The following is a 25956-nucleotide window of genomic DNA, read 5'->3' on the forward strand; positions in this document are numbered from 1 at the left end:
CCGTAACAAATCCTTGTACAAGATGGACATGTGTGATCAATGTTGTATTTCACACTTGCTGCCAATAGAGGTCAATAAAGGTTATAGAGTGCAGCATTTTAAACTGAATACAAGACGTTTAAGGGGGAATATGACGTGTTCCTTGTGTTGAGCCTCTCAGGGAGTACTTCTTACAGACTGTAAAGTGCACATCCCAGTTCCCAGTTTGATAGATCCCACTCTCTTACCTTCACAATAGAAGGGCCAGAGAGAAATTCATCAACTGGTTGTGATAAATGGTTCATTACAACTAATCCAAATGTTTGAAAATGGTCTTGAAAGAACTTGATACTGTATTTAATGACATCAACAGCTCGATAGGCTAATATCCAGCAGCTATCAGGCCGTACGTTAACATTAACTGGCACCCATGCGGGGAATTTTGACCAATTATTGCATTATGGGGCTGTCGCAGTATTAGTTGCTACGCGGCACAGTGGGCTAAGTGTATTTTTATGGAGAGAGAACTTTCTTTGTCCAACTTCTGTTGCCTTTGGCAGGTAACGCCTCATGAGTCAGAGTTCCTCAAATCTGGGGCCACCACTTCCTATACACACACGCACACACACGGACGAGGAGACCTACAAATACTCACATATGCTTCTTGCCTGTCTGTCTGGCGTGACAGTGAGTTGTGTTCCTACAGTGATGACAGACAGACAGAGGTGAGGATGTGTATGGGTTTTCCCTGTTGAGTCAGACTGAATTCTGTCTCAACGTGTATTGTATGTAAAAGCAAAACCAGGAATTTCTGACATTGAGCATCCTGAGAGAGTGGTACAGTGAAGTTGGGCCAAAAAAGTTTCAGTAGACCATAAATGTGAGCGGCTCATTTATGCTCACGAATCCGTGTCGTGGGGAAAAAATTCCTCCTAAGAAGTAATCTGTGATCTCCTCTTGTTTTGTAGATTTGCCTCAACGTTTGTCTTCATCTTCCTTGAGATAAGTTGCAGAAGTGGGCAGATCAGATGCAATTATTGTGATTGTAGAGTTTTGTGTAGATTATTAAATGCAAAAACTTGCATACACTGTGAGCTGGCGATAGATGGTAGAAAAGAGTTTTTTATAGCATGAAAATTGTATGATTATTGTTACTTGAAACAAAGTTCCAATACACCATAAGGTTTGAGGGTTTGGAATTTTCCTATAGACAGACTCAACCATTTTTACACACTAAATTCAGTTTATTGGTCTTGGGGAGCGATTTTCAGCATGTAAAGGCATTTTCAGGCACTTTTAATCTCTAGTCCCAATATGGTGATGTCATCATGGCCTCTCCAGGCCCAAAGACCCTTCATGTGCACAGTGAAGCTCCTCAAGACTTATACACCAGCTGTAATGTGTTGGTTGAGTGCCTCATACTGTATATCATTAGGATTGTGAGCCATACTAACAGTGTGTGTGTGTGTTTGTGTGTTTGTGTGTGTCTTAATGTATGAATAGCTTTGTGTATTACTATATAGTACTTGAGTGCTTATCCCTTTAATAATTTATTATTATTATTAAAGTAAAGGAAACATGATATCGTTCTATTATTGCTATGTGTTTATAAACACACTCTCCACCACAGATGTTTTATACCCGTTGCGTCACTCTAATAATCACACACTATAAGAATGAACTGTAATAGATGTAATACAGCGTTTTGTGGCGAAGTACAAAAATTGCAACGGTCGGTTTTTCTGTGGGGACTAGAAAAATGTCCGGTAATATTTAAGGCTCCACCCCATAATGAAGTTTCTCTCTCTCTCTCTCTCTCTCTCTCTCTCTCTCTCTCTCTCTCTCTCTCTCTCTCTCTCTCTCTCTCTCTCTCTCTCTCTCTCCTTCGTTCCTCTCCACTCGGGCTCCTTCCCTCCACACTGGCACTGGGACCCGCCGCAGCTGAAGAAGATCACTGCACACACAGACGCACACGCACACACATGCTCGTAAGGCGCACGGAAGACGCCCGGATGATGCGTTTTGCGCTCCAGCTGTTCGATGCAGAGAGCCGAGACGCCGCACAGACGCACAGATGGGCCCCGCACCGCCTCTACCTGTAGTGCTGCTGCTGCTGCTGCTCCTGGCGCAGCTCATCGCGCCGTTTAACTTGGACGCGGAGACGCGCGTTGTGTTCACCGGACCGCGGGGAAGTTACTTCGGCTATTCCGTGGAGTTCTTCAACTCTTCATCCAGGTAAAGTCTGCGTGGATCTTTGTGTACCCACGGAAAAGTACATGAGCTTCTACATCTACTAATAACAGAGTTTTATTCTCTCATGGAATCACAATTAGAGTTTGTAGAGATTCTTAAAACTTTTTCACAATATCATTTGGGTTTTAAGTCTTTGCAATACTACACGTCTTTCTACAATCGACCTAGTATAAACATTAAACTTGTTCAAAATGATGATGAGGGTGTTTTCATCACGGTGAATACTGCTGTACTGATTGAAATGTTTGGACACACACACACACACACACACACACACACACACACACACACACACACACACACACACACACACACCGCACTGCACTGCACCCCAAAGTATGATTAGAAACAGACATGAAAGTCTGAGGTCTGCACATGGGATTCAGAGAGGAGGGAGTTAAACTGTAAAGCTTCTTCTGGGAGTATGGAGATCCTCTTCAGGATATTTACTGAGAGGATATGGAGATGTTCCCTGTTGCTTTTTATTGACAGATGTGGAACTGTGCAATGAGATAAAGCCAAAGATCAAATACGTCATTCATCTTTACATACAGAGGCAGCATGCAGCCTGCATCACCTGGTTTGGCTTACTGAGAAGAAGTGGCCTCTAGGCACTGATGAGGAACACACACACACACACACACACACACACACACACACACACACACACACACAAAGTTGTATTTGTTTCCTTGTCTTAACTCCTATATCAACTCCACACACTCCTCACACACTCTGACTCATACGATATGAAAACGTCTTGCAATTTTCTACAGCAAAGTTCTGCTAATTGTATTAAATGATGCTTAACTCAGATGTGGCGACACAGAGACAGTCAGCCCCATGTTTCCGGTCCCAAACAGGCCAGATATTCTGTATATGTCTCAACCAGCTGTGTGCGGCTGTGTTGTCCCTGACGACATGAAATCCATTTATAGACGTTCACAGTTAGTCATTTTGTATCTGATCTAACAGGCTGGAAACCCAATTTGTGGCAGCCTTGCTTTGCTCCAGTGTGGATGTGGACAGTCCGCTGCCCCAGCTCATCAAGACTCGCTCTCCATTTTCTGTTTTGCTTATGACCTCCCGGGCTGTGATGTTGCTGGTGTTCTAAATGTCCACATTGTCCTTAGAGGAAATTGACTATGTTCCTCTCAGTTTGCTTAACTAATCTCCCAGCGGTCAGAGAGCAGAGTCACAAAGTATTTATTGAGACAGTGATCCAGGCCCATTTGTACGATCTAATCCCTCTTTTAACCCCCTGGTGCTTCTGCTCACGCTGAATAATACTTCCAATTCATTTAATTGTTCACAGATATTGCTGATTGTCCTCATGTGAATCTACTTGCTCTTGGTTTGGGGCGGGTAAACAACACAGCGGGGGGAAAAGCAGAGAATTGTGAAGGACAGAGATGCTTTCGTTCATCTGATTGGTTTGTTTCTCTTGCCTGCCATGCATTCTGACAATTACTAGACCATTAGGCTGTAGTGAGTCTGGTTGAGAATAACCCCTGTTGTCCAGTTTAAGCCAATAAGCCTCGGTTAGGAAATGTGTTTTGGTAAAGATGGTGCTTGGTCAAATCACATGTTGTACTGCAAAAGCAGTGTAAATTGTTTAGTACAGGTCAAATATTGAGGATGATGGAATTAGAGGTTTGGCATTTGTAAGTTAAAGCTACATTGATAAGACAGAATCAAAACCAAACAATGATTGAGTGAAGTTCAGTAGATGCTGGACCGAATGGAAGAAATTGGTAGCTAATTGTTTGTGTTTATTTTATGTCAGGATTGAATGAGTTTAAGTGGAAAGCATTTTAAATTTGAGGTTTATCTACAGCAAATCCTGTGAGCTGATCGGTGAACTACTTTTAGTTTAGTAGCCTGGGCCAATGCTTTCAAAGGACAGACCAGCCAATCAGTGACTCCTACAGTGGAGATAAGCATGGAGATAAGACACGCTCCTCTGCTACAGCCTGTAATTTGGGCTGTGTGCAGCTTTAATGTGAGTTAAGACAACATTGCACACTTTGAGTGAACTATTACAGCAGTCACATGAGACAAGCTGTTATGTTGTCACTCGGGTCTTACTCATAGCTGCTTGTGATCTCATAGTGAAGACAGGGAGGGGACGGATACACACTGACATCACTGACTTTGGTCTTTGTGTGACATTTATGGCCACCCACCCACTCATTATGTTTAACGTATGAGTTTTAGTGCCTATTTATTTGTCTACACAATAAAGCAGATAGGCAGATTGGGGTATCTGGCTTATATAAACATCATATCCTGTTTGTTGTAACAACCCAGATAAAATTTCAAGGATGCTGAACAGAATTGAGTGGAAAATCTACAGGATTGATTCTATAATGATAAAGATTAAAGAATGTAGACTGAGATCATGTAAAGAGATATAATAGCATTATTAGGTCGAACACTCGGATGTGACTTGTTTCTTGACTTACGCAGCCGTGTAAATACACTCATTGGAGCTCGTAAATCTTTTGTGATAATTACACGTTACATCTTTGATCCTGCCTCTGAGCAGTTCCCTTCAGTCTGCAGGTGTTTGTGTTGAACATGAGTTAAAGGAAAGGAATCCTGACTTCATGTCTCAACACAAAAACGTCCATCAGCGTGTGTATTGATAACATATTGTGGTGTAGGCTGTTGTTGCTGGTGTTCAAACGTCACTAAGAGTGTTTGTAATTGGCTCAGTGGGTTTGCTACGACTGCACACGTGCGGAGATCACAGGGGTGGTTGGGTTAAAAGTGTCCCCTTTGAAAGAGAGGGCCACTGAAAGGCTGCACACTGCTTGGCTGAGTAGATGTGGAGTGAGTGGTTTATAAGAAAGCAAATCCTGGCGAGTAAATATTCCTCTCATGCTCGACAGACATTTTGGGGGGTTGGGGGAGCGCAGAGTCTGATCTCTGCTAATGTCATCAGTCACCAGTGTCTCAAGCTGTGCCATTCGCTCTGGGCCAGAACTTTGTAAGCAGCACGGCTGACTCAAAGTTTTGAACGGGAGCTTGTTTGTCATGAGCACACTTGCACATGCATATACTTCACTCACAAACACATCCACCCATGCAAACAAACAGAGATGCTGTTTTAAGCATCTGCTTTCCTGTCATGTGTGTTCTTGCCGTTCCCTGGTTTCCAGACTGTCAACTATGAGATACAAATATGCAGAAACACTTTTGTCCAGATGTCTCCATGTTTAGCTTTCTACTCCATATCTTTATTCATCTTAATGCTTTTATCAAGAGAGAGAGTGAAACTCTTTCAGTGCTTCCTCCTGTCAGTAAATACAGGATTTGATAAAATGTGTAATGGGAGCCAAGTCGGAAGTCATGCAGAAGTACCTGCGCAAGTGCGCTGACAAACGTCACTATGGGGAATTGAGTTATAAACGTACCTCGCCAAATCCTATTAACTGTCATCTAGCTGGCCTGTGTTTGCACTGACAATGATAACATTTACATTCTTTCACATTTTTTCCCCACATTTGAAACAGTTTCTCTCCAGTGTAGGAAAAACACTAAATTGGTGTACCTCCATCTGGTGAATGAACTCTAGAATTTCTTTCATTCAGTAGATGTCTGAACGGAAGAAGATGATACTGATTCAATCACACTGTAGCCCTGTTTTAATAAGTTATAATTCGTATTATTCAAGATAATCACTAAATGAATACAAACATGTAGAAAGAAGAATATTTCTGACAGCCCTTGTAGTTTGAAAGATTATAGCAGCACACGTTTAATGATGCGGAACACGTGAAGCTGCAGCTGCGATATTAATGTGCTCGGGCTCGGGCTCAGGTTAACCTTAGTCTTTATTTTCTGCATGAATTTTAAACGCTGTGGGAAGAAATACGGTGAGGACTCCCATGGCTCAAAAATATTGACTCTATAGTTCCTCAGGGTGTTGGGGCTACAAATTGTAACTTAATATGCAGCATAGAAAATGATTAGTCCCCAATGGACGCAGCAGGGCACCATTATGGCTTCAGTATTAAAGACTTCTTCTCTTGGTGTCAGGCATGAACCAGACAGCATTCTGCATTCAGTCTCATACCCACAGTACATTTGATACCTTCAAATGCATGTCAACATTCTGAGCGAACACAAACCACTCTCTTCACGGCTGCCTCCAGAGAAGCTCGCTGTAGTCTGATTGGTCAGCTGGAAATAGGGGTTGACATGTTGACGTAAACATATTAGGGACAGTCCAGGTCCTGTAGTATTGTCTCTATACTGTTGTTTGTATGGTCAAGTATAATGTTTGAGTGTTTCCTACTGTAATTGTAAAATGTTCCAAAATGATTATTTGAAAACATGCAAGATTTAATTTTCTTTTCCGTCTTGTAGCATCAGTGTTTTGATCGGTGCACCCAAAGCCAACACCAGCCAACCCAACGTTACTGAAGGAGGAGCCGTCTACTTGTGCCCCTGGAGCCAAACTAACTGTAGCATTGTCAACTTTGACGAGCAAGGTAGGGTGTCTTGTTAAAACCCAATTGATGCTCTGCGTCTTTCTAACCACACATCACATACAAATTTGATCTAGCAAATCAGATGTGAGAATTATACCACTATACTACAAATATAGCCATACGTGATAATTACTTGGCAGTTCATATTGTTTCAGAACGTAAACATGTCACTTTCTTCAGCGGCACTGTTAAGCAGTTAGGACAGGAGTGTGTAGTAAAATCTCAGCTTCTCTATCCAGCCATAAAAGTGGCTGAGAGAAGCTACAGGTAGTATTGCAAGTCAAGCACCACTGTGCTTGACCCTGAGGTCAGAAGTGAGGCTCCCTGCCGTCTTATGGCTCCTAATCCAACGGTGCTCTGTTATGATTGAAACCAGCCTTTGATGTTTCCTCAGTGTTTTAATGGTGGCTGACTCTTTCCTCCACCCTGCCCTCCTCTGAGGCCTCCATTTTGGAGCACGGGCCGTGTTGCAGTGTTTCCACAGTGTTTTGATTTCTTGCTGGACTCGGGCCCAGTGTTGTGAGCAGCCTTTAATTAGGAGCCTCATCGGGGACGAGGACCCCAGAGGACCTGGGCTGCCCCAAGCTCTGCCAGAAAAGTAATCATCCTCATCAGAAATGCAGGAAGCGATAGGGACCACCCTTCAAGGATCACAGGGTCTTTTGATCTTTGTGCTTGTGCTTGCTGATATGTACTGCAGCAAACTACACACCTATAAACAGTTTACAAACACAAACTCTGAAATGTCACCCATTGCTGACATGGGCATGCTGAACTTTGCGTATACACACATACACACAAATATATCAGTACACACAGAATCAGACTTTTACAGTCAGCATTTGTGTAGTCGTGGATTTCACATTACAGGCTTTTGAGTTGATGGTGTGTTTGAGGACACAGTCCAGACACCATTAACCAGACAGGCACACAGAGCTGTGGCCAGGAAAGTTTAATGTCACCACCCAGTTACAAATGACAGAGACATATATCAAAAATATACCATAATGACATTTAGTGACGTCTTGCTGCGTTTAATCAGTGTCCTGAACTCGCTGAGCTATAATGTAAAAATCCCTCATTAGGTGTAATGAAGGCATCGAGCTCTCTAAATTGATACAATTATATTTTTGCAAAAATACTGAATTGCAAAAAAGTTAGATGGTCACTTTTCCACATGTTGGATACATTAGAATCTGGCCGTTTGCCGTTGTGACGTCACAATACCAGTGTACAGAAATGCAGGTTCAGTGCTTGGATCTAGAGTTCCTTTCATGGAAGAAAACTACAAAACTAGAAACTACTAGAAACTACTAGAAATTACAGGTGTTACAGGTCCAACAACCACCCAAAAAGACCCACTTAAACCTATCTATCTAGGATCTCTCCTGTAGTGATTATGACATCATGATCATGTGCCATGCTTTGACAGCTGACAGGGAATTGTTGCTGAGTTGCTATAGCCCTGACCTAAGAGTCAGGGCAATGACTTGACAGGACTTGACCTGACCTGACTCATTGAGAGTGGATATTGCGGGTCAGATCTTGTTTACAAGGAGCTCAATTGGAAACTGCAAGCCAGTTGAGTTCAAAATCTAGTGCTTACTGATTCCAAACACACTATATTATTATAACTGCAGCAGGCCATTAATAGCTACAAAAAACGTGTACAGGGAAACGTGTAAAGCTTTTACTCTTGCAGGCAGTTTGGCAGCCTACCACACACACACACACACACACACACACACACACACACACACACACACACACACACATTGCCTTCGCACTGCCATGGTGTCTTCTTAAAACAGAGTCTGTCAATGAATGAAGTACAGCCGTTTGGGTCACAGTAACAAGGTCCAAGCCCCTTTGAGCTGTTTGATGTCTGCCCTTGCATGGAAGATGAATTAAGACTGCAGACACAGGGAACAAAGCTGTAAAATAACCATGTAAAAAGCCAAAAGCATGTGGTGAACATGCTCAAATGCAGCCGTCATGCCACCAGAAGCCAGAAACTGATGACAGGGAGATTTTGGATTGAGTTACTCTTAAGACAACTACTTATGACATCATTGACATTGCTTTCTTCTTCGCTGTGTAAATGTGTGTGATTTGTGCTCCTCTAGGTGATCGGTATTTTTATATAAATGATGTGAACACTCAAGTTGAGTTCAAGTCCCACCAGTGGTTTGGAGCTACCGTACGTTCCCATGGAAACACTGTTCTGGTAAGGATGGTTCTTTGTTTTATTTAGTTAGTTTGAATAATTTAGAGATAATTTAGCTGCATTTAGCTGCATGCTTAAATACCTGCATAGGACACAACAGCACACTTGGGAAATTTGGCAAAAGATAAGCAAATTTACTTAAATATGTTTGTAGGCTACAAAATACTGAAATACTTTTATGGTCCTAAACTAACACATTGATTATCCTCACTGAGTTTGTCTCTGTTGTATCTCAGGCTTGTGCTCCCAGGTATTACTGGAGGACTGAACATGACACCGCATTTGCTGACCTGACAGGAACCTGCTACCTCTCTGTAGACAGCCTCAAAACATTTGTAGAGTATGCCCCCTGTCGGACAGGTAACGTACTGCAATTAATACAATAACAGACTAGAATAACTTTTGTGTCTGTTTGTGTTTTCTTCTGACATTTTGAAGTCTTATGTGTTGAAGTGAAACCCAAGCTTATAAGTGTTCTCTATGTTTTTGGTGCTGTTCGCTGCAGAGAGACATGGACCTGCAGGACAGGGCTACTGTCAGGGAGGATTTAGTGCAGACTTCACAAAGGCAAGACAAACCTTTTAAAAAGTGTGAATTTTGTTGCCTTGTATGTAATCACAGTTTTGTTGAAAGTCATCAACAGTTCGTCAGTTCAATTCAACAGTTCTCAGTTCTTCTTGGTGACTGTTGTTGTTGCAGGATGGAAGAGTTGTGCTTGGAGGACCTGGCAGCTTTTACTGGCAAGGTGAGTGAGACACTGGAGTTTTAGCTCCAAATTGATTTTAAGTTAAAGAAATAAGTCAATCTAACTTTGTCAGGGAATCCAATACACCTCAGAAGCCAAAGTTCATGCATCTTGTTGCCTATGACCTTTAACCACATACTAACCGCCCCCACAGGTCAGCTGATTTCAGCCACCACAAACGAGATCGTCAAGGCCTACTACCCCTCCTACTTTCTGCTATCTGTCGCCGGGCAGATTCAGACCCGACAGGTGCAGGGGAGCTATGATGACAGTTACCTGGGTGAGCAAATACACCTCTGTCTAATCAAATATTACTGCTACGTCTTACACACACTACTAGTAGCAGCAGAGGTGGTGGTATAATTGTATATGAAATACCATATGACAGGGAGGCAGTAGCTCAGTGGGTAGAGCTTCTGCTTGGGAACCGGAGGGTTGCCGGTTCGAGACCCTGCCGAGGTGCCCCTGAGCAAGGCACCGAACCCTCAATTGCTCCCCCCTCTGCGAAGGGTGGTAATATAATGTAAGTCGCTTTGGATAAAAGCGTCTGCCAAACAATCGTAATCATAATCACATACCAAAATAAGAATTACAGCCTGATTCAAGCTCAAACAGATTCAGGTAACCCTCCCCTCCCATCACGTAGCTTCCCAACTGCTTTGTACTTCTCTATGTGTGTTCATATGGCCACCCTGCCTCTCTGCTCTCCATCCGTCTTCCCTCCAGGTTATTCTGTGGCTGGTGGCGAGTTCAGTGGGGATGGTGAAGAAGGTGAGGGTCATATTTACTCTGCTTAGGGTCCAAATGTGTGGCTGAGTACATGGTTTGCTGAGCGCCACAGGTCTGTCTAATAGTTAACTGCTTATATTTAAAACACATGTCCTGTGTGTGGTCGGCAGTACTGTGACCGAGACATTTGACATGTTACTTGACAGTCTGTTTAAAGGAACTCACTTTAATCATTTACATTTGCTGTCTTTGTTTCAGATTTTATCACAGGAGTTCCAAAAGGACTCATGCTGTATGGTTTGGTAAGGAGTCCTCACATTTCATCAGTATTTCACAAATTTACAGTACAAAACATTTATAAATATAAAACACGAGTCAAAAGAAATCGTGTAATATTTAACTGCATCAGATTTGGAATTTTAATTTGTAGATTCAATTTGTCTCTCTCTCTCTCTCTCTCTCTCTCTCTCTCTCTCTCTCTCTCCACCTAGGTGTCCATATTGAATGGAAGCGATCTGAAGCCTCTGCTGAACCTGACAGGGGAGCAGGTATGTGCACATATGGCTGCAGCCTCTCCGTGCCTTTTCCTTCTGTTTTTCTATGTTGACACATATCAGACACAGTGGCAGGCGTAGAGGAGGGTAGTAAGATGAAGGAATTTGCCCTGTGGAGAGGCGGCATATCCCAGGCTCAAAGGTCGAGCTTATGCACAGCCCATGGTTTCTATAAACACGGAATCGAAACCAGAACGAGCAGGGACCAGGGAACTGTGGTTGCCTCTCTATTGATTCAGCACGTGTGACTCTTTGGAGCCATAGGGGCGCTCTAATGAGTGTCGTGAACTCTCTTGTACTGCCCACAACCGCCTACAGAAGCTAAAGTTCACAAGGCTGATGATGACAGAAAGGGAGAAATGAGATAAGGGCTACAACTGTGAGACTCACATCTGATCTACAGTAAATATGAGGCCCTTGCTTTATATTATGGGACAGTGACATGACTGTTAGTCTTGTGTGCAAGTCACAAAAGTTTCTTTATGTCCATAATGCAAAATGTGACAATGTGCCGCAATGCAGGCATGGCAAAGAATGTGTCCGTGTGGGTGGTCATGTGTGGCTGTGACTGTGTCAGTGTGGGAGAGACACTCAGAGGTGTCAGCCTCAGGGTGGAGGGTGCTGAGTAAACTGTTAATAACAGTTAGAATGCTGTGAGGTGAACTCCCAGCCAGCTGACTCGCTCGTGGTTGAGGACAACTTCCTCCACGGAGTGTCAGCTGCAAAAACACACCGGAGGGTTCTGTGCTCACACCCAGGAGGCCCTTGATGAAACACTCATAATGTTCTCACCAAACCAACGCTCTGTCCACATTTTGATTGTACAGTCAGGTCTTCAGTGTGATCAGCATGGTTTAGTATTAGATTTGAAGATGGCAGTATGACTGTTTGATTTATGGAGTCTAAATTCATGCCAAACGCCTATCTTCTGTGAATTAACCTTTAGAAATTCAGTTTTATCCTTCTTTGGTTTCATCTCTTCGCTTCCTAATGTTACATTATTCTGATCAGCATAGTTAAACATATATGCACCAATGAGCTCTCATTTGCAAAAAAATACAGATATGAACATACTGTAGAGGTGAACAGGTTGTTGATGGTTGACTCTTTGTTGATCAAATCTCAACTCACCGCAAGCTTTCCTGTTTGTTCAGCTTTACAGGAAATGGAGTTGTAGATTGTGTTTCACTCAGTGTGAATGTGTAGCAAAGCCATTAAAATATCTTAGTGCCGATTAACTTTGACCTAAATCTTGGTTTGATTTATGTAAATGTTTGTGTTTTTCTTCTGGATAACAGTAAAACAATCCCAATATCAGCTCTCAGCTTTCACAGGGGTCTCCAAACTCACTCCTGTGTAGCCCCACTACAAATCACATTTGAAGCGAGAGTCACCCAGCGATGTTACCTGACCCTCATTTATCATACGCGGGATGAAATTAAACCGGAAAAGTCGAGCCCCGCGAGGATTTTCTCCGAGTGAGTTTTCCAACCGTTTGACTCCAGACCCTGGACTTCTCTCCGTTGGCTCACAGAAGCTTTAACGCTGAGCTCCATGAAAAGAGAACCGGGGAGACCTTGGGGGATTGAGGGATTGAGAGATTGAAGAGGAAGGCTTCTGGGGGTGGGGAGGGGGTGGTGAAGGGTATAAAAGAAAAAATAAGAGGGGGGGATGGGGAAATGAAAGAAAAAAGATCTTTGCATGGTGGTGTGATTACAGGCTAACTGTGTCTTGTTTGTAATGCGTTCCAGATGGGGGCCTACTTTGGCTACGCAGTGGCAGCAACCGACATCAACAACGATGGGTGAGTGAACGGACGGCGACACAAACAATGGCCAAAAAACACAACAAAAAAATGGTTAAAAGGAGACAAAATGGGATCCATGTGGTCATGACGAGCAAAAGCTTGAGAGGGTGAGAGGGTGAGAGGAGAGAGCGATGACACAGAGGTGAACAGCGTGATTTTTCACATTTTCCCATACTCTTGAGTTCAGTCACTCTGTTTCTTATGTCATGAAAATCCCCAACCACCCTCTTTTGGTCTATTCTTACAATATATTCCTTCTGCACATAGTTTCTCTCTGTGTGAAGTTCTGCTTTGTCCACTTTCACTTCCTCAGCCCTGCTCAGGTCTCAGAGAATGATCTCAACTGTTTCACCCTCCATGCTCTAATTTAGGGCGTTGACCCATCAGCAATTCCCACCAACCTTTCGTGATGATTTGTGGTTTTCCCTTGATTTTGTGTTCATTAAAAAGAAATGATGAAAGCAAATCTTCTTGTTAATTATTTCTGTTTTCTCCCTGTCGCCTTCATCCTTCTTTGTCTCCCTCCCTCCCTCTCCTCACCTCCTCAGTCTGGATGACCTGGTGGTGGGAGCCCCTTTGTTCATGCGTCGTGGGTCTGACGGGCGTCTGGAGGAGCTGGGTAAGGTGTACGTCTACCTCCAGACGGGCCCTTTGGTGCTGGAGCCCAGCCGATCCCACCTGAGTGGCACCCAGGCCTTCAGCCGGTTTGGCAGCTCCCTGGCCCCGCTGGGTGACCTGAACCAGGATGGATTCAACGGTTAGTGTTGGACATGTATCAGTGCTAAGCAGGTAGCCGTGTTAATCAGCAGACACAAGCAACGTAGGTCTTCTTTATTGATGTAGTTATGTGGAGATTTTATGACTGATGTGTCGGTTGTGCGGTTGTTGTTTGTGATCAGACTTGGCGGTTGGCTGTCCTTATGGGGGAGATGACCAGCAGGGATTGGTTCTTATATATAATGGTCATGCTGGAGGACTGAAGGAGACGCCCACTCAGACTCTCTCAGGCCAATGGGCTTCCAGCTCTTTCCCAGCCAGTTTTGGATTTGCACTCCGTGGAAACAGAGATCTGGATCAGAATGGCTACCCAGGTACTTCAGACGGTACAGGGCTTTGTTTACATTCTACCTGCATGTTTGACACATTCAAATGAAGTCCCTTTCCCCTTGTCCAGATCTAATTGTTGGTGCGTTTGGGGCGGACAGAGCAGTGCTATACAGGTATGTTAAACCACTAAACGGTGCCAAATACATGAAACATCAGTACAGAATCACAGTACTTGCGCTTTTATCTTCCGTCAGGGCTCGGCCAATAGTGAGCACAAGTGCATCTCTCACAGTTCAGCCCACCATGTTCAACCCAGAGGAGAAGACATGTGAGGTGTCTGATAGGAACGCCACGTACGCTGTGTCTTGGTAAGCGGAAAGCGAAGCTCCCCACATATTTATACACAGATTAAACCACATAATGTCAGTGTAGTGGATATATCATCTTTCTATGATGTAACATAAAGCCAAAGGGTTTAAGAGCAGGAACATGGGATAACTTGTTATGTAACACAAATCTTAGTTCAGCTAAGTTCAATTTCATCCTACCTCACTTTACCCCATGAGAATGTCAAATAAAATGACTTCATGTTTGAGCGGTTTCCTCTCCAAGCTGCTTCACACTGAACACTCTGTATTCTTAGATCCAATAAAAAAAAAGGGGGGGGGGGGGTTGAATTCATCCTATGCTCAATCTTAATAAAGCTCTTTCCACATGTTCACTTAAACCCTCATATTAAACGTGGGACATTTCTGGACTGCTGTAAGACACTTCTGCCAAACTGCCTAGTGTTGAAGTGGTCCGCCTGAAGGGGGATACAAATGACTCTTGTTTTCTTGTTTATACGTGTGTGTTCTTTGCTGCCCTGGAAACAAGGAGGAGTAAAGAGGAAGTGGTAGAAAGGTGGAAATATCTGTACGTAAAAAGAAGCAGTGGCGAGAGGGAGGAGCCGTGGAGGGACTGTGCAATTATTTAACATGGGAAAGGCTGGAAAAGAGTCGTAACTCATCAAATGACTCCAATCGTTTTAATACATCAGCAGGAAAGGATGTATCACAGTATGAAGATATACTGTGTGTATGTACGAGCATTCACAAGGTCACATACATTCACATGTGCACGATTTTACTGATTTAGTGGAGAATTTGGATGCTATAAACAACTTTTCAGACAGATCATAAATCCATGTGCACACTTCTCTGTGAATGCTTCAATTTTGGTAAACATTCCTCCTAGCCCCGAGCTGTGAGTCTTTATTCACTTAGTGATACACATGGCTTTGTGTGTGTGTGTGTATTGTATGTATGAAAGTTTTCACAGTGTGCACGTGTTAAGTCTAGCCATGTTTTTTTTCTGTCTTCAACCTCCAGTGTCAGCATCGGTTTCTGCCTGTCGGCTAATGGGAAGCACCTCCCCTCTCATCTAGGTAAGGCACACATACACACACACACACACACACACACACACACAGGCACACACGCACACACACACACACACACAGGCACACATTCACACACACAGATGGTCCCGATTACCTTGCTTTCTTTGTGTGGCCACAAGTATGCTGGACCTCACTGTGGTCAATTTGGTCAGTTAAAATCAAGATAAAAGAACAATCATGTAAATACAGGGTAACTTGGCGGGCCTGGGAGTTTAGAGAAGTGTGTGTGTGTTTATGTTAAAGTGCAAGGGTGTGTATTGTCTATGTTCTCTGCGTAGTTGTTCATTTGGCCCACAGCACCATGCCTGTGCCCTCTACTTACAGTATTTCTGTGTGCTGTTTGAGGATAACACATAGTAAATGAAGGCTTTTACCTTAATGTTTACCACCGCGTGTGTGTAATTTGTATGTGGTGAATCTTCTATGTGGTGCAGCATGTGCGTGTGTTTCTGTGCCTCTGCATACTGACATACAGTACATACGTGCGTATAAACAGTAGCTGGTCATACCTTGTCCTCGCTCATGTCCCGCTTACTTCCTTTGTGTTTTGTAGGCTTTGTGGTTGAGATCCAGCTGGACAGCGTGAAGCAGACTCAGAGGTCAGAGTCCACCAGGCGGACTCTGTTCCTGGACAACCAGCAGCCAAGTCTGGTGAAGACCTTCAGCCTGGTCAAAGGAGAACGCTTATGCCATGAAACCAGTATCTACCTCCGGGTCAGTCACGCTGGATATTTCCTAACATACTATCAAATGACTATGGTGTAACTTTTTGAAACGTTGACTTTCCTCTCTGTGGGTTGTGGACAGCTGAGCACTACAAACAGATGTCATTATTACCTTTTTTTTCCCTCCACAAATTTTCCGGTTCCTAATCCCGGCCCCTGGGAGCCAGGAGAGCCTTCTGTTTTTTATTCCAGTCCAATCATGCTTAACACCTGCGACACCAGGTGAATGCAATTTAGTGGATGTTGGGATAAGGTTAAAGTCGTTTCCGAACGGTGCGGTTTTGAAGAAACTGTTTGAAGTGCTCGTTTATGAGCTTTATCTGTAAATACGCAAAGTAAAAACTCATACAAATCTTCTCATCGCTCTGTGGTAAAGTGATCAAAGAGGGATCTTGTAATAGAGGCATTGATAACTTTAGATGTTCGCTGTAATGACATAATGATCCGAGCACTTTGTTCTTTGACAGAATAAGAGATGGCGCGACTACAAACTGTTGGCCGGTCACTCACCTATACACCCATTTATTCTGTTAGTGTTTCTTTGAAGGGGCCACATTCTTTGCGGCTGGTCAATCAGAATCCTTGTCGCATTTTAGAGAAATTATAACCAGACTTCTCTTAAATTCTACATTTGGACCATCGGCTGCTGTAACATCTGTTTTTGATTTCATGCAGTGCAACACAGCCAAACTGTGACTCTCTCTTACATCTTACCTGTGTCAGGGCTTCTATAATCATGTGCAGCCACAGGTTATTCTACACAGACTCTGATTTGAGATTTCCCTCCAGTCTGAGACCAATCACGCCTCATCCAAACTATGTATTCTTCCACTAATATACACCTACTTGGATCTAAATGTTTACTTCTGTCGGAGTGTGCGACTGAATCCATGGAAAAACATGTATACGTTTGGTACACAACAGCCCATGTGGTTTTTATTTGTAGCACCCTTTCATACTCACTTAACCCTAATGACATAATGACTCACATCGCTCTGTTGCAGGGTGAGGATGAGTTTCGGGATAAACTCTCTCCGATTTACATCAGTCTCAACTTCAGCCTGGATCCTCTTGCCTCGGCGGACCAGCATGGCCTCAGACCTATCCTGAATTATCAAACCGAACAGCTGATACAGCAGAGGGTATGTACATTTAACGCATAATGAAAATTAATACAACTCGTGAAAGATCTCTTCTCTCTTAAAGCAGGCAGACGGCGGAGGTTTTGTTCAATGTGATAGCGTCACAACTAGAATGTTTGTATTGCCGTGAAAGTTGTCACTGTTGTTTAGGTAGTTGAGCTACAGCTTAATGTAATTATATATTCTACAAATTGGATTGCAGAATTGGGCTGCAAATTGATTGATTTTTGCAGTGTTGCATAGCAGATAAATGCATTTCAGGCGTCTCAGTTCCATACATGCATGTGTCTCTAATGTCTCCAGAATCTTACCACTCTAAACATCCAGACCACACAGTTTATTTGGCCTCACATCATACATTGTGAACTTTAACAGATGGACACCACAGCTATTACCAGAGAAGCGAGCCTGACATATGTCATGGTTAATATTTTCACAAGATTATACCAAATAATCAGAACTGGTGTACAAGTGGTGGTTTTACAACTCTAACACTAATTCACATGTTAACCTCAGATTCCATACCATCGCTCCCATCACTCACAATCTACAGCTGGGACATTTATTCTCTAAAGTGCTGAGCCCGGTATGATAAGAGGTCAGGGGTCAGTTCAGACAGAGCAAGTCCTGAATTACAAACCTCCTCCTATCTGAAGAGGTGAAGGGTTTTTGGAGGACTGGTGTGTCATGGCTTTGCAAAAACACAGAGGGAGGCCTGACAGCTCCGTTTGGGTGGGGCGTCGCTCAGCTCATACATCTGGTTGTGGTTTGTTTATGTATGTTGCCAGCGGTCTCCTTCACCAGGCCAAGAGCCAGACCAAGCACGTGCACATTAATGTGAGTGTAGGGTATAAGGTGATGTGTGTGTGTACATGTACATGCCCTTGTGCGTGTGTGTGTGTGCGCATGTGTGTGTATGTGTGCGTGTGTGTGTGTGTCTGTGCAGGAGTGCAAATCATGTACTTCTACATTGTCAATGCAGAAATCCTGGGAACAAGTGACAGTCAATACTGACACAATTTGCATGGCACTTGAGAGTGGGCTGCTGTCTATTAGAAACAAGGCAAATGGTCTAATTTTGGCGGAAATGCGACTTCAATTGTAAAATCTATGTTCAAATTTTATTCTCCATAGAACCTAATTATGAGAAATACTGGATGATTCTTAGGAGTTACTTTGAATAGTGTCTCTTAACTTCATCTGTGTCCTCATGTTATGGATCATCATATATGATAAAGCAACACATCTACCAAGCATGTGTGTGGCATTTGGGTGTCTGCATTCTCATCATTCCAAAAGGTCAATTTCACAGTTTCAAGAGCTGTCTGGAGAAAATTTATGAAATGGAAGATGAAGAGATGAAAGTGAGAGGGAGTGGAAAATAGTCTCAGAAGAAGGAAGTGAGGTGTAGCAGTGTGTAATGGTCCTGAGACTTGAATGAGGAATCTATCGCCAGGCCGATGCTTTGCTCGGCTCTAGCCTCCATAGCATTCTTTTGGAATCTAATGTTTCCCATATGTGGGAGGGATGAGGGTACAGCAACAATGGCAGCACGGTTCACTGGGCTCTATTAGAACAAGACGAATGGCGGAGACAGAGAGAGCGAAGGGAGAAGGAGGGACGAGTCAAGGCATCCACGAGAGAGACAACACTGTCAAATCAAATCACATTTCTCTTGCGCTGCGGTTTTTACCAAGTCAGCTGTCACGTCAGACTAGAAAGGAGATTAAGCCTTCTCCGCTCGCAAATGTGAGGACTGCTTCCCTTTGTTCTCTGCTCCTTTTGTTTGTGGCTTTTCCACAAAAATGAAATGCCCGTAGATGGTATTCATCATCCATTCTTTCTCCTTAAACCTTCACCATGTTCTCTTCTGTTCTTCCCTTCTTCTCTCCCCCACATCTAAAGCGCACATGATATGTATCACGCAATTATAAAAGGACACAGCTTTCACACAACGTTTCGGCTTCTGGTCGTCGCAAATGTTGTTATAGTTGTGTGTGCATAGATTGGGGATATACAGTATATGCTCTGTATCCTCTCCTATCCTTTCATTAAATTGTGAATCTACAGCACCAGGCTCTGTAAACATCCACATTCCTGAAAGCCTCTGTCCATACCTTTGATCTCTCTTTCCTTCACCCATCATATCCAAACCTTGCTCTTCCCCCTTCCTCCCGTCTCTGTCTTTCTCAGGCCCAGATTCAACTGGATTGCGGAGAGGACAACATCTGCGTCCCTGACCTCAAGTTGGCTGTTTATGGGTGAGAGCAAATCACCTCACTGCTCACGTTACTCTAAGTAATTCAACAAATACAACACAAACCCCTCAGCCATGTTTGTTTGCTCCATCTACAGAAAACCTAATGCAAATGCAAAACAGCAACGGCCGCTTAGAATCAAAACCAGATACAAAATAAAGTTTCATACTAGCTTTTTACTCACTGTGCACAGTGGTTTTGCAGAATGGGAGCAACAGGATTTGATGAATGAGAATCAAAGAGATTGAAGCTTAATAATGATCTACAAATGATCCAACAAACACAAATGAAAGGATGCTGTTTACAGCCCATAACACGCCAGCGCTGGAGCACAGATCTGTGGAAAGATTCTAGACTCTTGGCATGCTCAGTTATTAATGTTAATCAATCATGGTGCCTTGTTTTTGAATTGATGTCTGCCACATATTTGGCTCAGTGGTTCACAATGCGAACATGCACAAAAACACACTTTTGCTTCCCTGCCAACCCTGTTGTGAGGAGTGTTTTGCATTACATTGCCATGTGATTTCTCTTAGCTGCAGAAATACAATCGGTGTACAAACTTTCCCATGGAAACTCAAAAATCTGCACTTGGAGTTGTCACAGGGACAAGCTTGAATGACTCAGCACTTTCACTGAACAGAATCACCCTTCACTGACATGTTAGACAGCTTTTGTCTCGCTAACCAAGACTTCACAAACTGGGAATGTGTGTTTAACATTCACAACTCATCCTTCTCTTTATTTTGTATCCCCTGGCTTAAATTATGCTTTTACAACTTTCTTGAACCACTGTTAAATTCTCCCATCAAATGAAACTCGGTGTAGTTGATCTCTACTACCCTGCAGACTTCAGTGCTTTGGTGTCAGAGTATCAGCGTTGCTTCCTCTGCATTCACTAAACTTGCCTTGGCCTAATTAGAATCATCTGGCGGTTGTCTTACCTAGCGAGGGGGTCAATGCGTCCAGACCTTTAAGAAAAGGGGGGAGGGGAAGAGGAAATGGGGGATGAAAGACGTACCCTGAACCAGACTCCTTTCTCTTGCTCGTGCTCAATAGAAAGGTGCATTTATCACCACGATGGGCAGAGTGGAGCTGTGGAGGAGGGTTGGTGTCGAGAGGATTTATCACAACACTCAAAGTGTGTTTGCACACAGGGGCATCACTCTGAACAGGCAGAATAATGTGCGGCCCAGTTTCCTGAGACAAATCACAGTGATCAGATTTGGGTCATTTCCTTGTTTGGCCTTGGAGACTTGCGGGAAAAAATGGTCCTCAGGGACTTTGGAAAACACAGCGTGCATTGTCTGAAAACAGCTCACCTCCCTTCTATTCATTACATTTCACAAATGCGTTTTGGGCATATCAGTCACACTCTTATACGAACAGGCAGCCCAAACTGACCTCTCATAGAGGCCATGGAATTCAATGTTTTCAAGCATTTTGATATATTAGCTTTTCAAAAGCTGCCTGAAATAAGACATACATCTTGTGAATTGCATGCAAAAATGTACACAATATAGACGATTATGATGTCATTATTTCTTATTATTTTAGTCTCAATAATCCATAGCAATTTTTCGTTTATTTGTAATTTTACTTTTCATGCCCAGACTTTCTCTCAATGATAAATGGCTCTAAATGGCAAAAAAGAAAGTTTGCAATACAGTTTTATATTTTTTTGTTATCAAAAACCTTAATTGCATTGTTGTTGTGTTTTCCCTCTCAGCGATAGAACAGAGGTTTACCTGGGTGATGAGAACTCCTTGGCCCTCACCTTTAATGCCAGAAATGAAGGAGAAGGCGGCGCATACGAGGCTGAACTCTACGTGGTGCTTCCCCCAGAGGCCGACTACAGTGGGATCGCACGCAACAACGCGGTGAGGAGGGAAAAGACGATGCGTCAGCCGGAGATATTTGATGGCTGATGTAATGATGACCGCATGTCTTACTGAACACTGAATAATTCTCTGACTTAGGTGCAAATAGCATCTTTTTGTTTCTTGGTGATTTACATTATGTTTGCTTATCAGCTGATTTTATTTGATATTCCAATCAAATACACATAATTATGATTAAAAAAAGGAATATATCACAAAAATATAGTATGTATTGATTCAGAATTTCACAGTATGTATCGATTCATATTTAACTAGTGATTGGATCATCAAAAAAAGGCAAAGATGTGACTTTATTTCTTGGATTTCTTGTGTTGTTTCCAGAGTCTGACTCAGCTGACGTGCAGCTATGAGGCAGAAAACCAGACCCGCTATCTCCTGTGTGATCTGGGAAACCCCATGAAGTCTGGTACCAGTGTAAGAGCAACACAGCCCACATGTTGTCTTTAGGCCTTTTCTGTTTTTGTGTCTCGATGAGTTCTGTACCACAATACCAGAAGACCGCTTTCAAACTTTGATGGTTAAAGTAAACCATACAAAATGAGTATCAAGCTGACAAGAGAATCAAATTCCCCTGATTTGAATAGCGGGACCGGAATCTATCTCTATTTATGACTTTATCTAGTTACTGTTGGTTCTTAGTGACTGAAAAGCAACAGCAAATTACAATTTAGGTTGAGATTGAGGTTGAGAGTCCTATTTTAAAGTGATGGAATTCCTCTTCTGCATCTAAAGTTTGTACATTTCTGCAGCTGCTTATGTATGGTTATGTATTACAAAATGTATCAAACATCTCATATGTTCCAGTGATTGACTCCATCTTTTTCTGTGGGTCATTCCATAGGTTTGGGCCGGTCTACGGTTCACTGTGCCCAGACTGAGGGATTCTCATGACACTGTGCAATTTGAGCTCCAAATACGAAGGTAGGTCACGTCTCAGAGCGCTTCATACTTTGTTATCACAGCACAGAGTCATTTATAAGTGCATGGCATCCACAGGTCGTTAGAATGTCTGAAAGTGTCTTGACTTATTTAGTTTTAAGACCCTATGATGTACTTATTATCAGAATAAATACAGATATTAGCGGCCGTGATGAATGTTGGAACAAATTGCGACTCACATTTTAAAAAGCCTCCCTTTTCTTCTTTGTGCTGCAAAGTAAAAATGCTAATAACTCAGAGAGTGAAGTGGTGCTGTACGAGTTGGACGTGGCAGCCATGGCTGATGTTATTCTGCAGGGGTGAGGCGTCGTTCTGATTACTGCCACTAACGCCATTATTACTGTCCCTGCCATGGCCATTATGTGGCAAACTAACTCCCTGTTTGTGTCCATTTCAGTGTTTCTCGCCCAGACAAAGTTATCTTTCCGCCTACCAACTGGAAAGTTAGTCAGAGTCTGCGAGGCGAGCAGGAAGTGGGCCCTGAGGTTCAACAGGTCTATGAGGTAAAGGAGAGATGTGTGTCAAGAAGGTTCATCAACCTTCTCTCTTCTTTCAGATTTCAAGAAGGTTAAACAGTGACTTCCTTTTTTTTTTTTCAGCTGTTGAATAATGGTCCCAGTGTGGTCAGCCTGTCCACATTAGAGCTGAGATGTCCTCTGAGGGCTCATGGTAATGAGCTGGTGTACCCAGTGGAGGTGGTCACTCAGGGGCCCCTCAGCTGCTCCACCAACCACACCTTCAATGCACTGAAACTCAAGGTGACACACACACACACACACTACAACAGCTGGCGTGATAAGGCCATTACCAAGACTTTATTTAATGGGTGTGGACATTTGATTGCTAATGGTTCTCTAACCCTCTCGTACACAGCTTCTGCCTCCAGCAGCAGAGAGTCCCCTGTCACTGACGTCCAGCCCTGAGCACCACATCCAGAAGAGGGAGGTGTACGGAGACCGTCTGGCCGAGCAAGCAAACCTGGTGAGGGAATACTTCTTATTTGACAGCAAACACACATCTTTGAAGGTTGGATTTCTCCTTTAACTCTGCCTCATCGAGCTAAAAGTATCAGACGTGGAAACGGGGGTCAAATCTTCATATTTTGTGAGATTTTCCTTTTCTTTTCTACACACGCACACTCACATATGCCAGCATCCACTCCTCCACAGCCCAGATCACTCTTTGTGTCCCTTAAAGACCTCAGGAGCTGTTTGTTTTTCTCTTTGACTCAGCATGTGGAGGGAATCATGGTGATGTGAGTCTGTGGAGTAGCTCCCTCCAAAAACACCACAACAGAGGCTGCAAAGTAAAATTCGATGGCCCTCTCTTTTCAACCCCACAGGGCGTTTTATTGGAGTGTGTTTTCATTAGCTTGTGTCTCCTTATTACTCTGAAGTGCCTTTTTTCTCTCTTTTCATTCAGGCTTCTAAGTTTCCTTTACACGTTCATTTAGGATAGTCGAAACAAATGAGCCTTATCAGACTGTATGTTTGTATGAAGAGGGAGGTCTGGCGTCTATATTTAAACAAGATTTAAGTTGTGATGAGATTATTTCTGTCGTCAAAGGAAATGAGAATACATATCATGAGCTCTGGTTAACGTCTCATGCTGCTTGCTGAAATTGTTTGTGAGATGAAATTAATTAGGCTGTGATGAACTGCTTTGCCTATGTGGAGGTGATGTCACTCGTGTTCGGCATCCATCAGAACAGGAAACAAACTGTGATGAATGCTTGTGCGCTGTGTGTTTCGTTGTGTCCGTAGTCGTGCGCTACAGTGGAGTGCTGGCAGCTGCAGTGTAACGTGGGGCTGCTGGACAGAGGAGCCAGTGTGATCCTTACTGTTCGATCCAGACTCTGGGCTGAAACCTTCATGGAGGTGAGATACTTGACTATACTCTTGCACTTGATCCCGAGACAAGAAACTCTGGGTCAAAAAAAAAAGAGAGATCCAGCCAAGATGAGAGAAAACAAAGTCTACGGTCACACTGCCCTCTTGTGGCAGCTTACCGACACTCGGGGCTAAAGTTAGCTTATTGAACGTTTTGCATCTCACCCTTGTTACAGTGCTGTGTGTTTGTGTCTTTCACTTGATCACAGAGGCCTTACAAGCAGTATGTTCTGGAGTGTTCTGTGCAGTTCAGAGTGGACAGTATGCCTTATTCCATTCCCTCTAAGTTTACACCCTCTGGATCCAAAAAGGTATCTCAACAGTTCCTTTCTTTTCTTTTCTTTTAATTCAATGACTCATGTGGACATCAGTCTAATTACCATTATTACTGTCACTTATTTAAATGCAATTTAAATGGCAATCTAATCCAAGAGAGCAAGTCATGTGTGCACGCCCATGTTGAGGCTGTTGTTTGGTGTTGTTCAGGTGGTGACGGCTGTGATGTGGAACAAACCGGACAGTCAGTTCTCTGTTCCAGTCTGGATCATCATCCTGGCTGTGCTAGCTGGGCTGCTGCTACTCGCTCTGCTCATATATCTGCTGTACAAGGTGACACATGTATGACTAAACTGCCACTTTGTGATTGACTGACAGGTGTCTACTGAACTGCATATATATCCATAGCTGTTGAAAATATGTCCAGCTATATATCTACACAGCTGTACATTAGTGGTGGTTGCATCTTTTCACCCTTATTGTTGATGTACAGCTTCTTTATAGATATGCTGCCTGTCTCAGAATACATCCATTATTTTAACACTTCCTGCATGAATATGTTAACATTAATGTAGGATAAATGCCCATTATTCAAAAAAAACAAAAACGTGAAATTAGAAAGTTATATTATTAATTCAAGTACAGGTGTTGCAATAGATTATATCTGCTCTCTCTGTTTCCTTCAAGATGGGCTTCTTTAAAAGGTCAGATCCGTACGGCACCACCATGGAGAAGGCCCAGCTCAAACCCCAGGCCTCATCGGAAGCTTAGATCCAGAGACGCAGCCTCCCCTGCTGCTCCGCCACAAAACTGGAATCATCATCGCCTTTCTATCTCATTGATGAAACCGTCCAAAGCAAAGCCACCCACGTATGAAGAGACAATAATGGGTGCTGTATCACTGGAATACCCTATATCTGGTGCTGCACTAAAATGCCAGAGCAGGAAGGACTTAAAGGGTCATGCAAATTGAAAATGCAGTTCTGTCTTGGACACAAGTTCATGAAATCAGAGAAAGGATTACGGAGCTTCTGCGGGAACAGCAACAGGAAGGAAAAGTTCTGAAGAAGCTGGAGAAATGTGACTTATTACATCTTTCTTCTCATCTTCTCATTGTTATGCAAACAAAAAGCACTAATGCTATTTCTGCTCTTCTTGAAACAGTTTTTGAACCATGGTTGAAATCCCAGTGTTACATATTTGTTGAATTTCCTGCTTTTGTATGGTTTATACACCACTCGTTATTTATGGCACAGTGTTTTCCTGTTGATTATTGAATGTTGTACTATACTGTCTGCAGGAAAACCCTAATGAAACTGTTCAATGATTAACTTGAATTATTCCTCTCCCATATTGGGAGGTATTATGTGTATGATGTATTGTTTTTTTATTGTGTTATGACCCGTTTGTGTTGGGGCCCAAAATAAATAAAGCCTAATTTTGTATACTCACTGAGGGTGTTAAGAATGTGATAGCTCCTGTTTGAACACACACTAAACTCAGTTCTCTCCACATAAACTAAACATTATCTGATGAGCTAGCTTT

At 43.1% G+C, this 25956-nt stretch overlaps 1 protein-coding gene across 1 annotated transcript; it reads left to right on the plus strand.

The window, feature by feature from the left end:
* Positions 1–1866: 1866 nt before the first annotated feature.
* Positions 1867–25862, plus strand: LOC142991162 (integrin alpha-5-like). Its single transcript, XM_076141188.1, has 30 exons — positions 1867–2214; positions 6607–6731; positions 8858–8958; positions 9195–9318; positions 9464–9525; positions 9658–9703; positions 9858–9983; positions 10430–10474; positions 10691–10734; positions 10924–10980; positions 12738–12790; positions 13342–13550; positions 13693–13884; positions 13968–14013; positions 14095–14208; positions 15211–15266; positions 15835–15995; positions 17011–17148; positions 19342–19409; positions 21136–21286; positions 21629–21721; positions 22149–22228; positions 22465–22545; positions 22644–22749; positions 22846–23004; positions 23120–23227; positions 24010–24123; positions 24345–24446; positions 24622–24744; positions 25099–25862. The coding sequence occupies exons 1-30, from the start codon at positions 2054–2056 to the stop codon at positions 25180–25182; spliced, it is 3129 nt and encodes a 1042-aa protein (XP_075997303.1). The 5' UTR covers positions 1867–2053; the 3' UTR covers positions 25183–25862.
* Positions 25863–25956: the final 94 nt, after the last annotated feature.

The sequence above is a fragment of the Genypterus blacodes genome, unplaced genomic scaffold, assembly GCF_046128005.1.
Source record: "Genypterus blacodes isolate CSIRO-AG114 ecotype Tasmania unplaced genomic scaffold, CSIRO-AGI_Gbla_v1 ptg000017l_1, whole genome shotgun sequence".
Taxonomy (NCBI): Eukaryota; Metazoa; Chordata; class Actinopteri; order Ophidiiformes; family Ophidiidae; genus Genypterus; species Genypterus blacodes.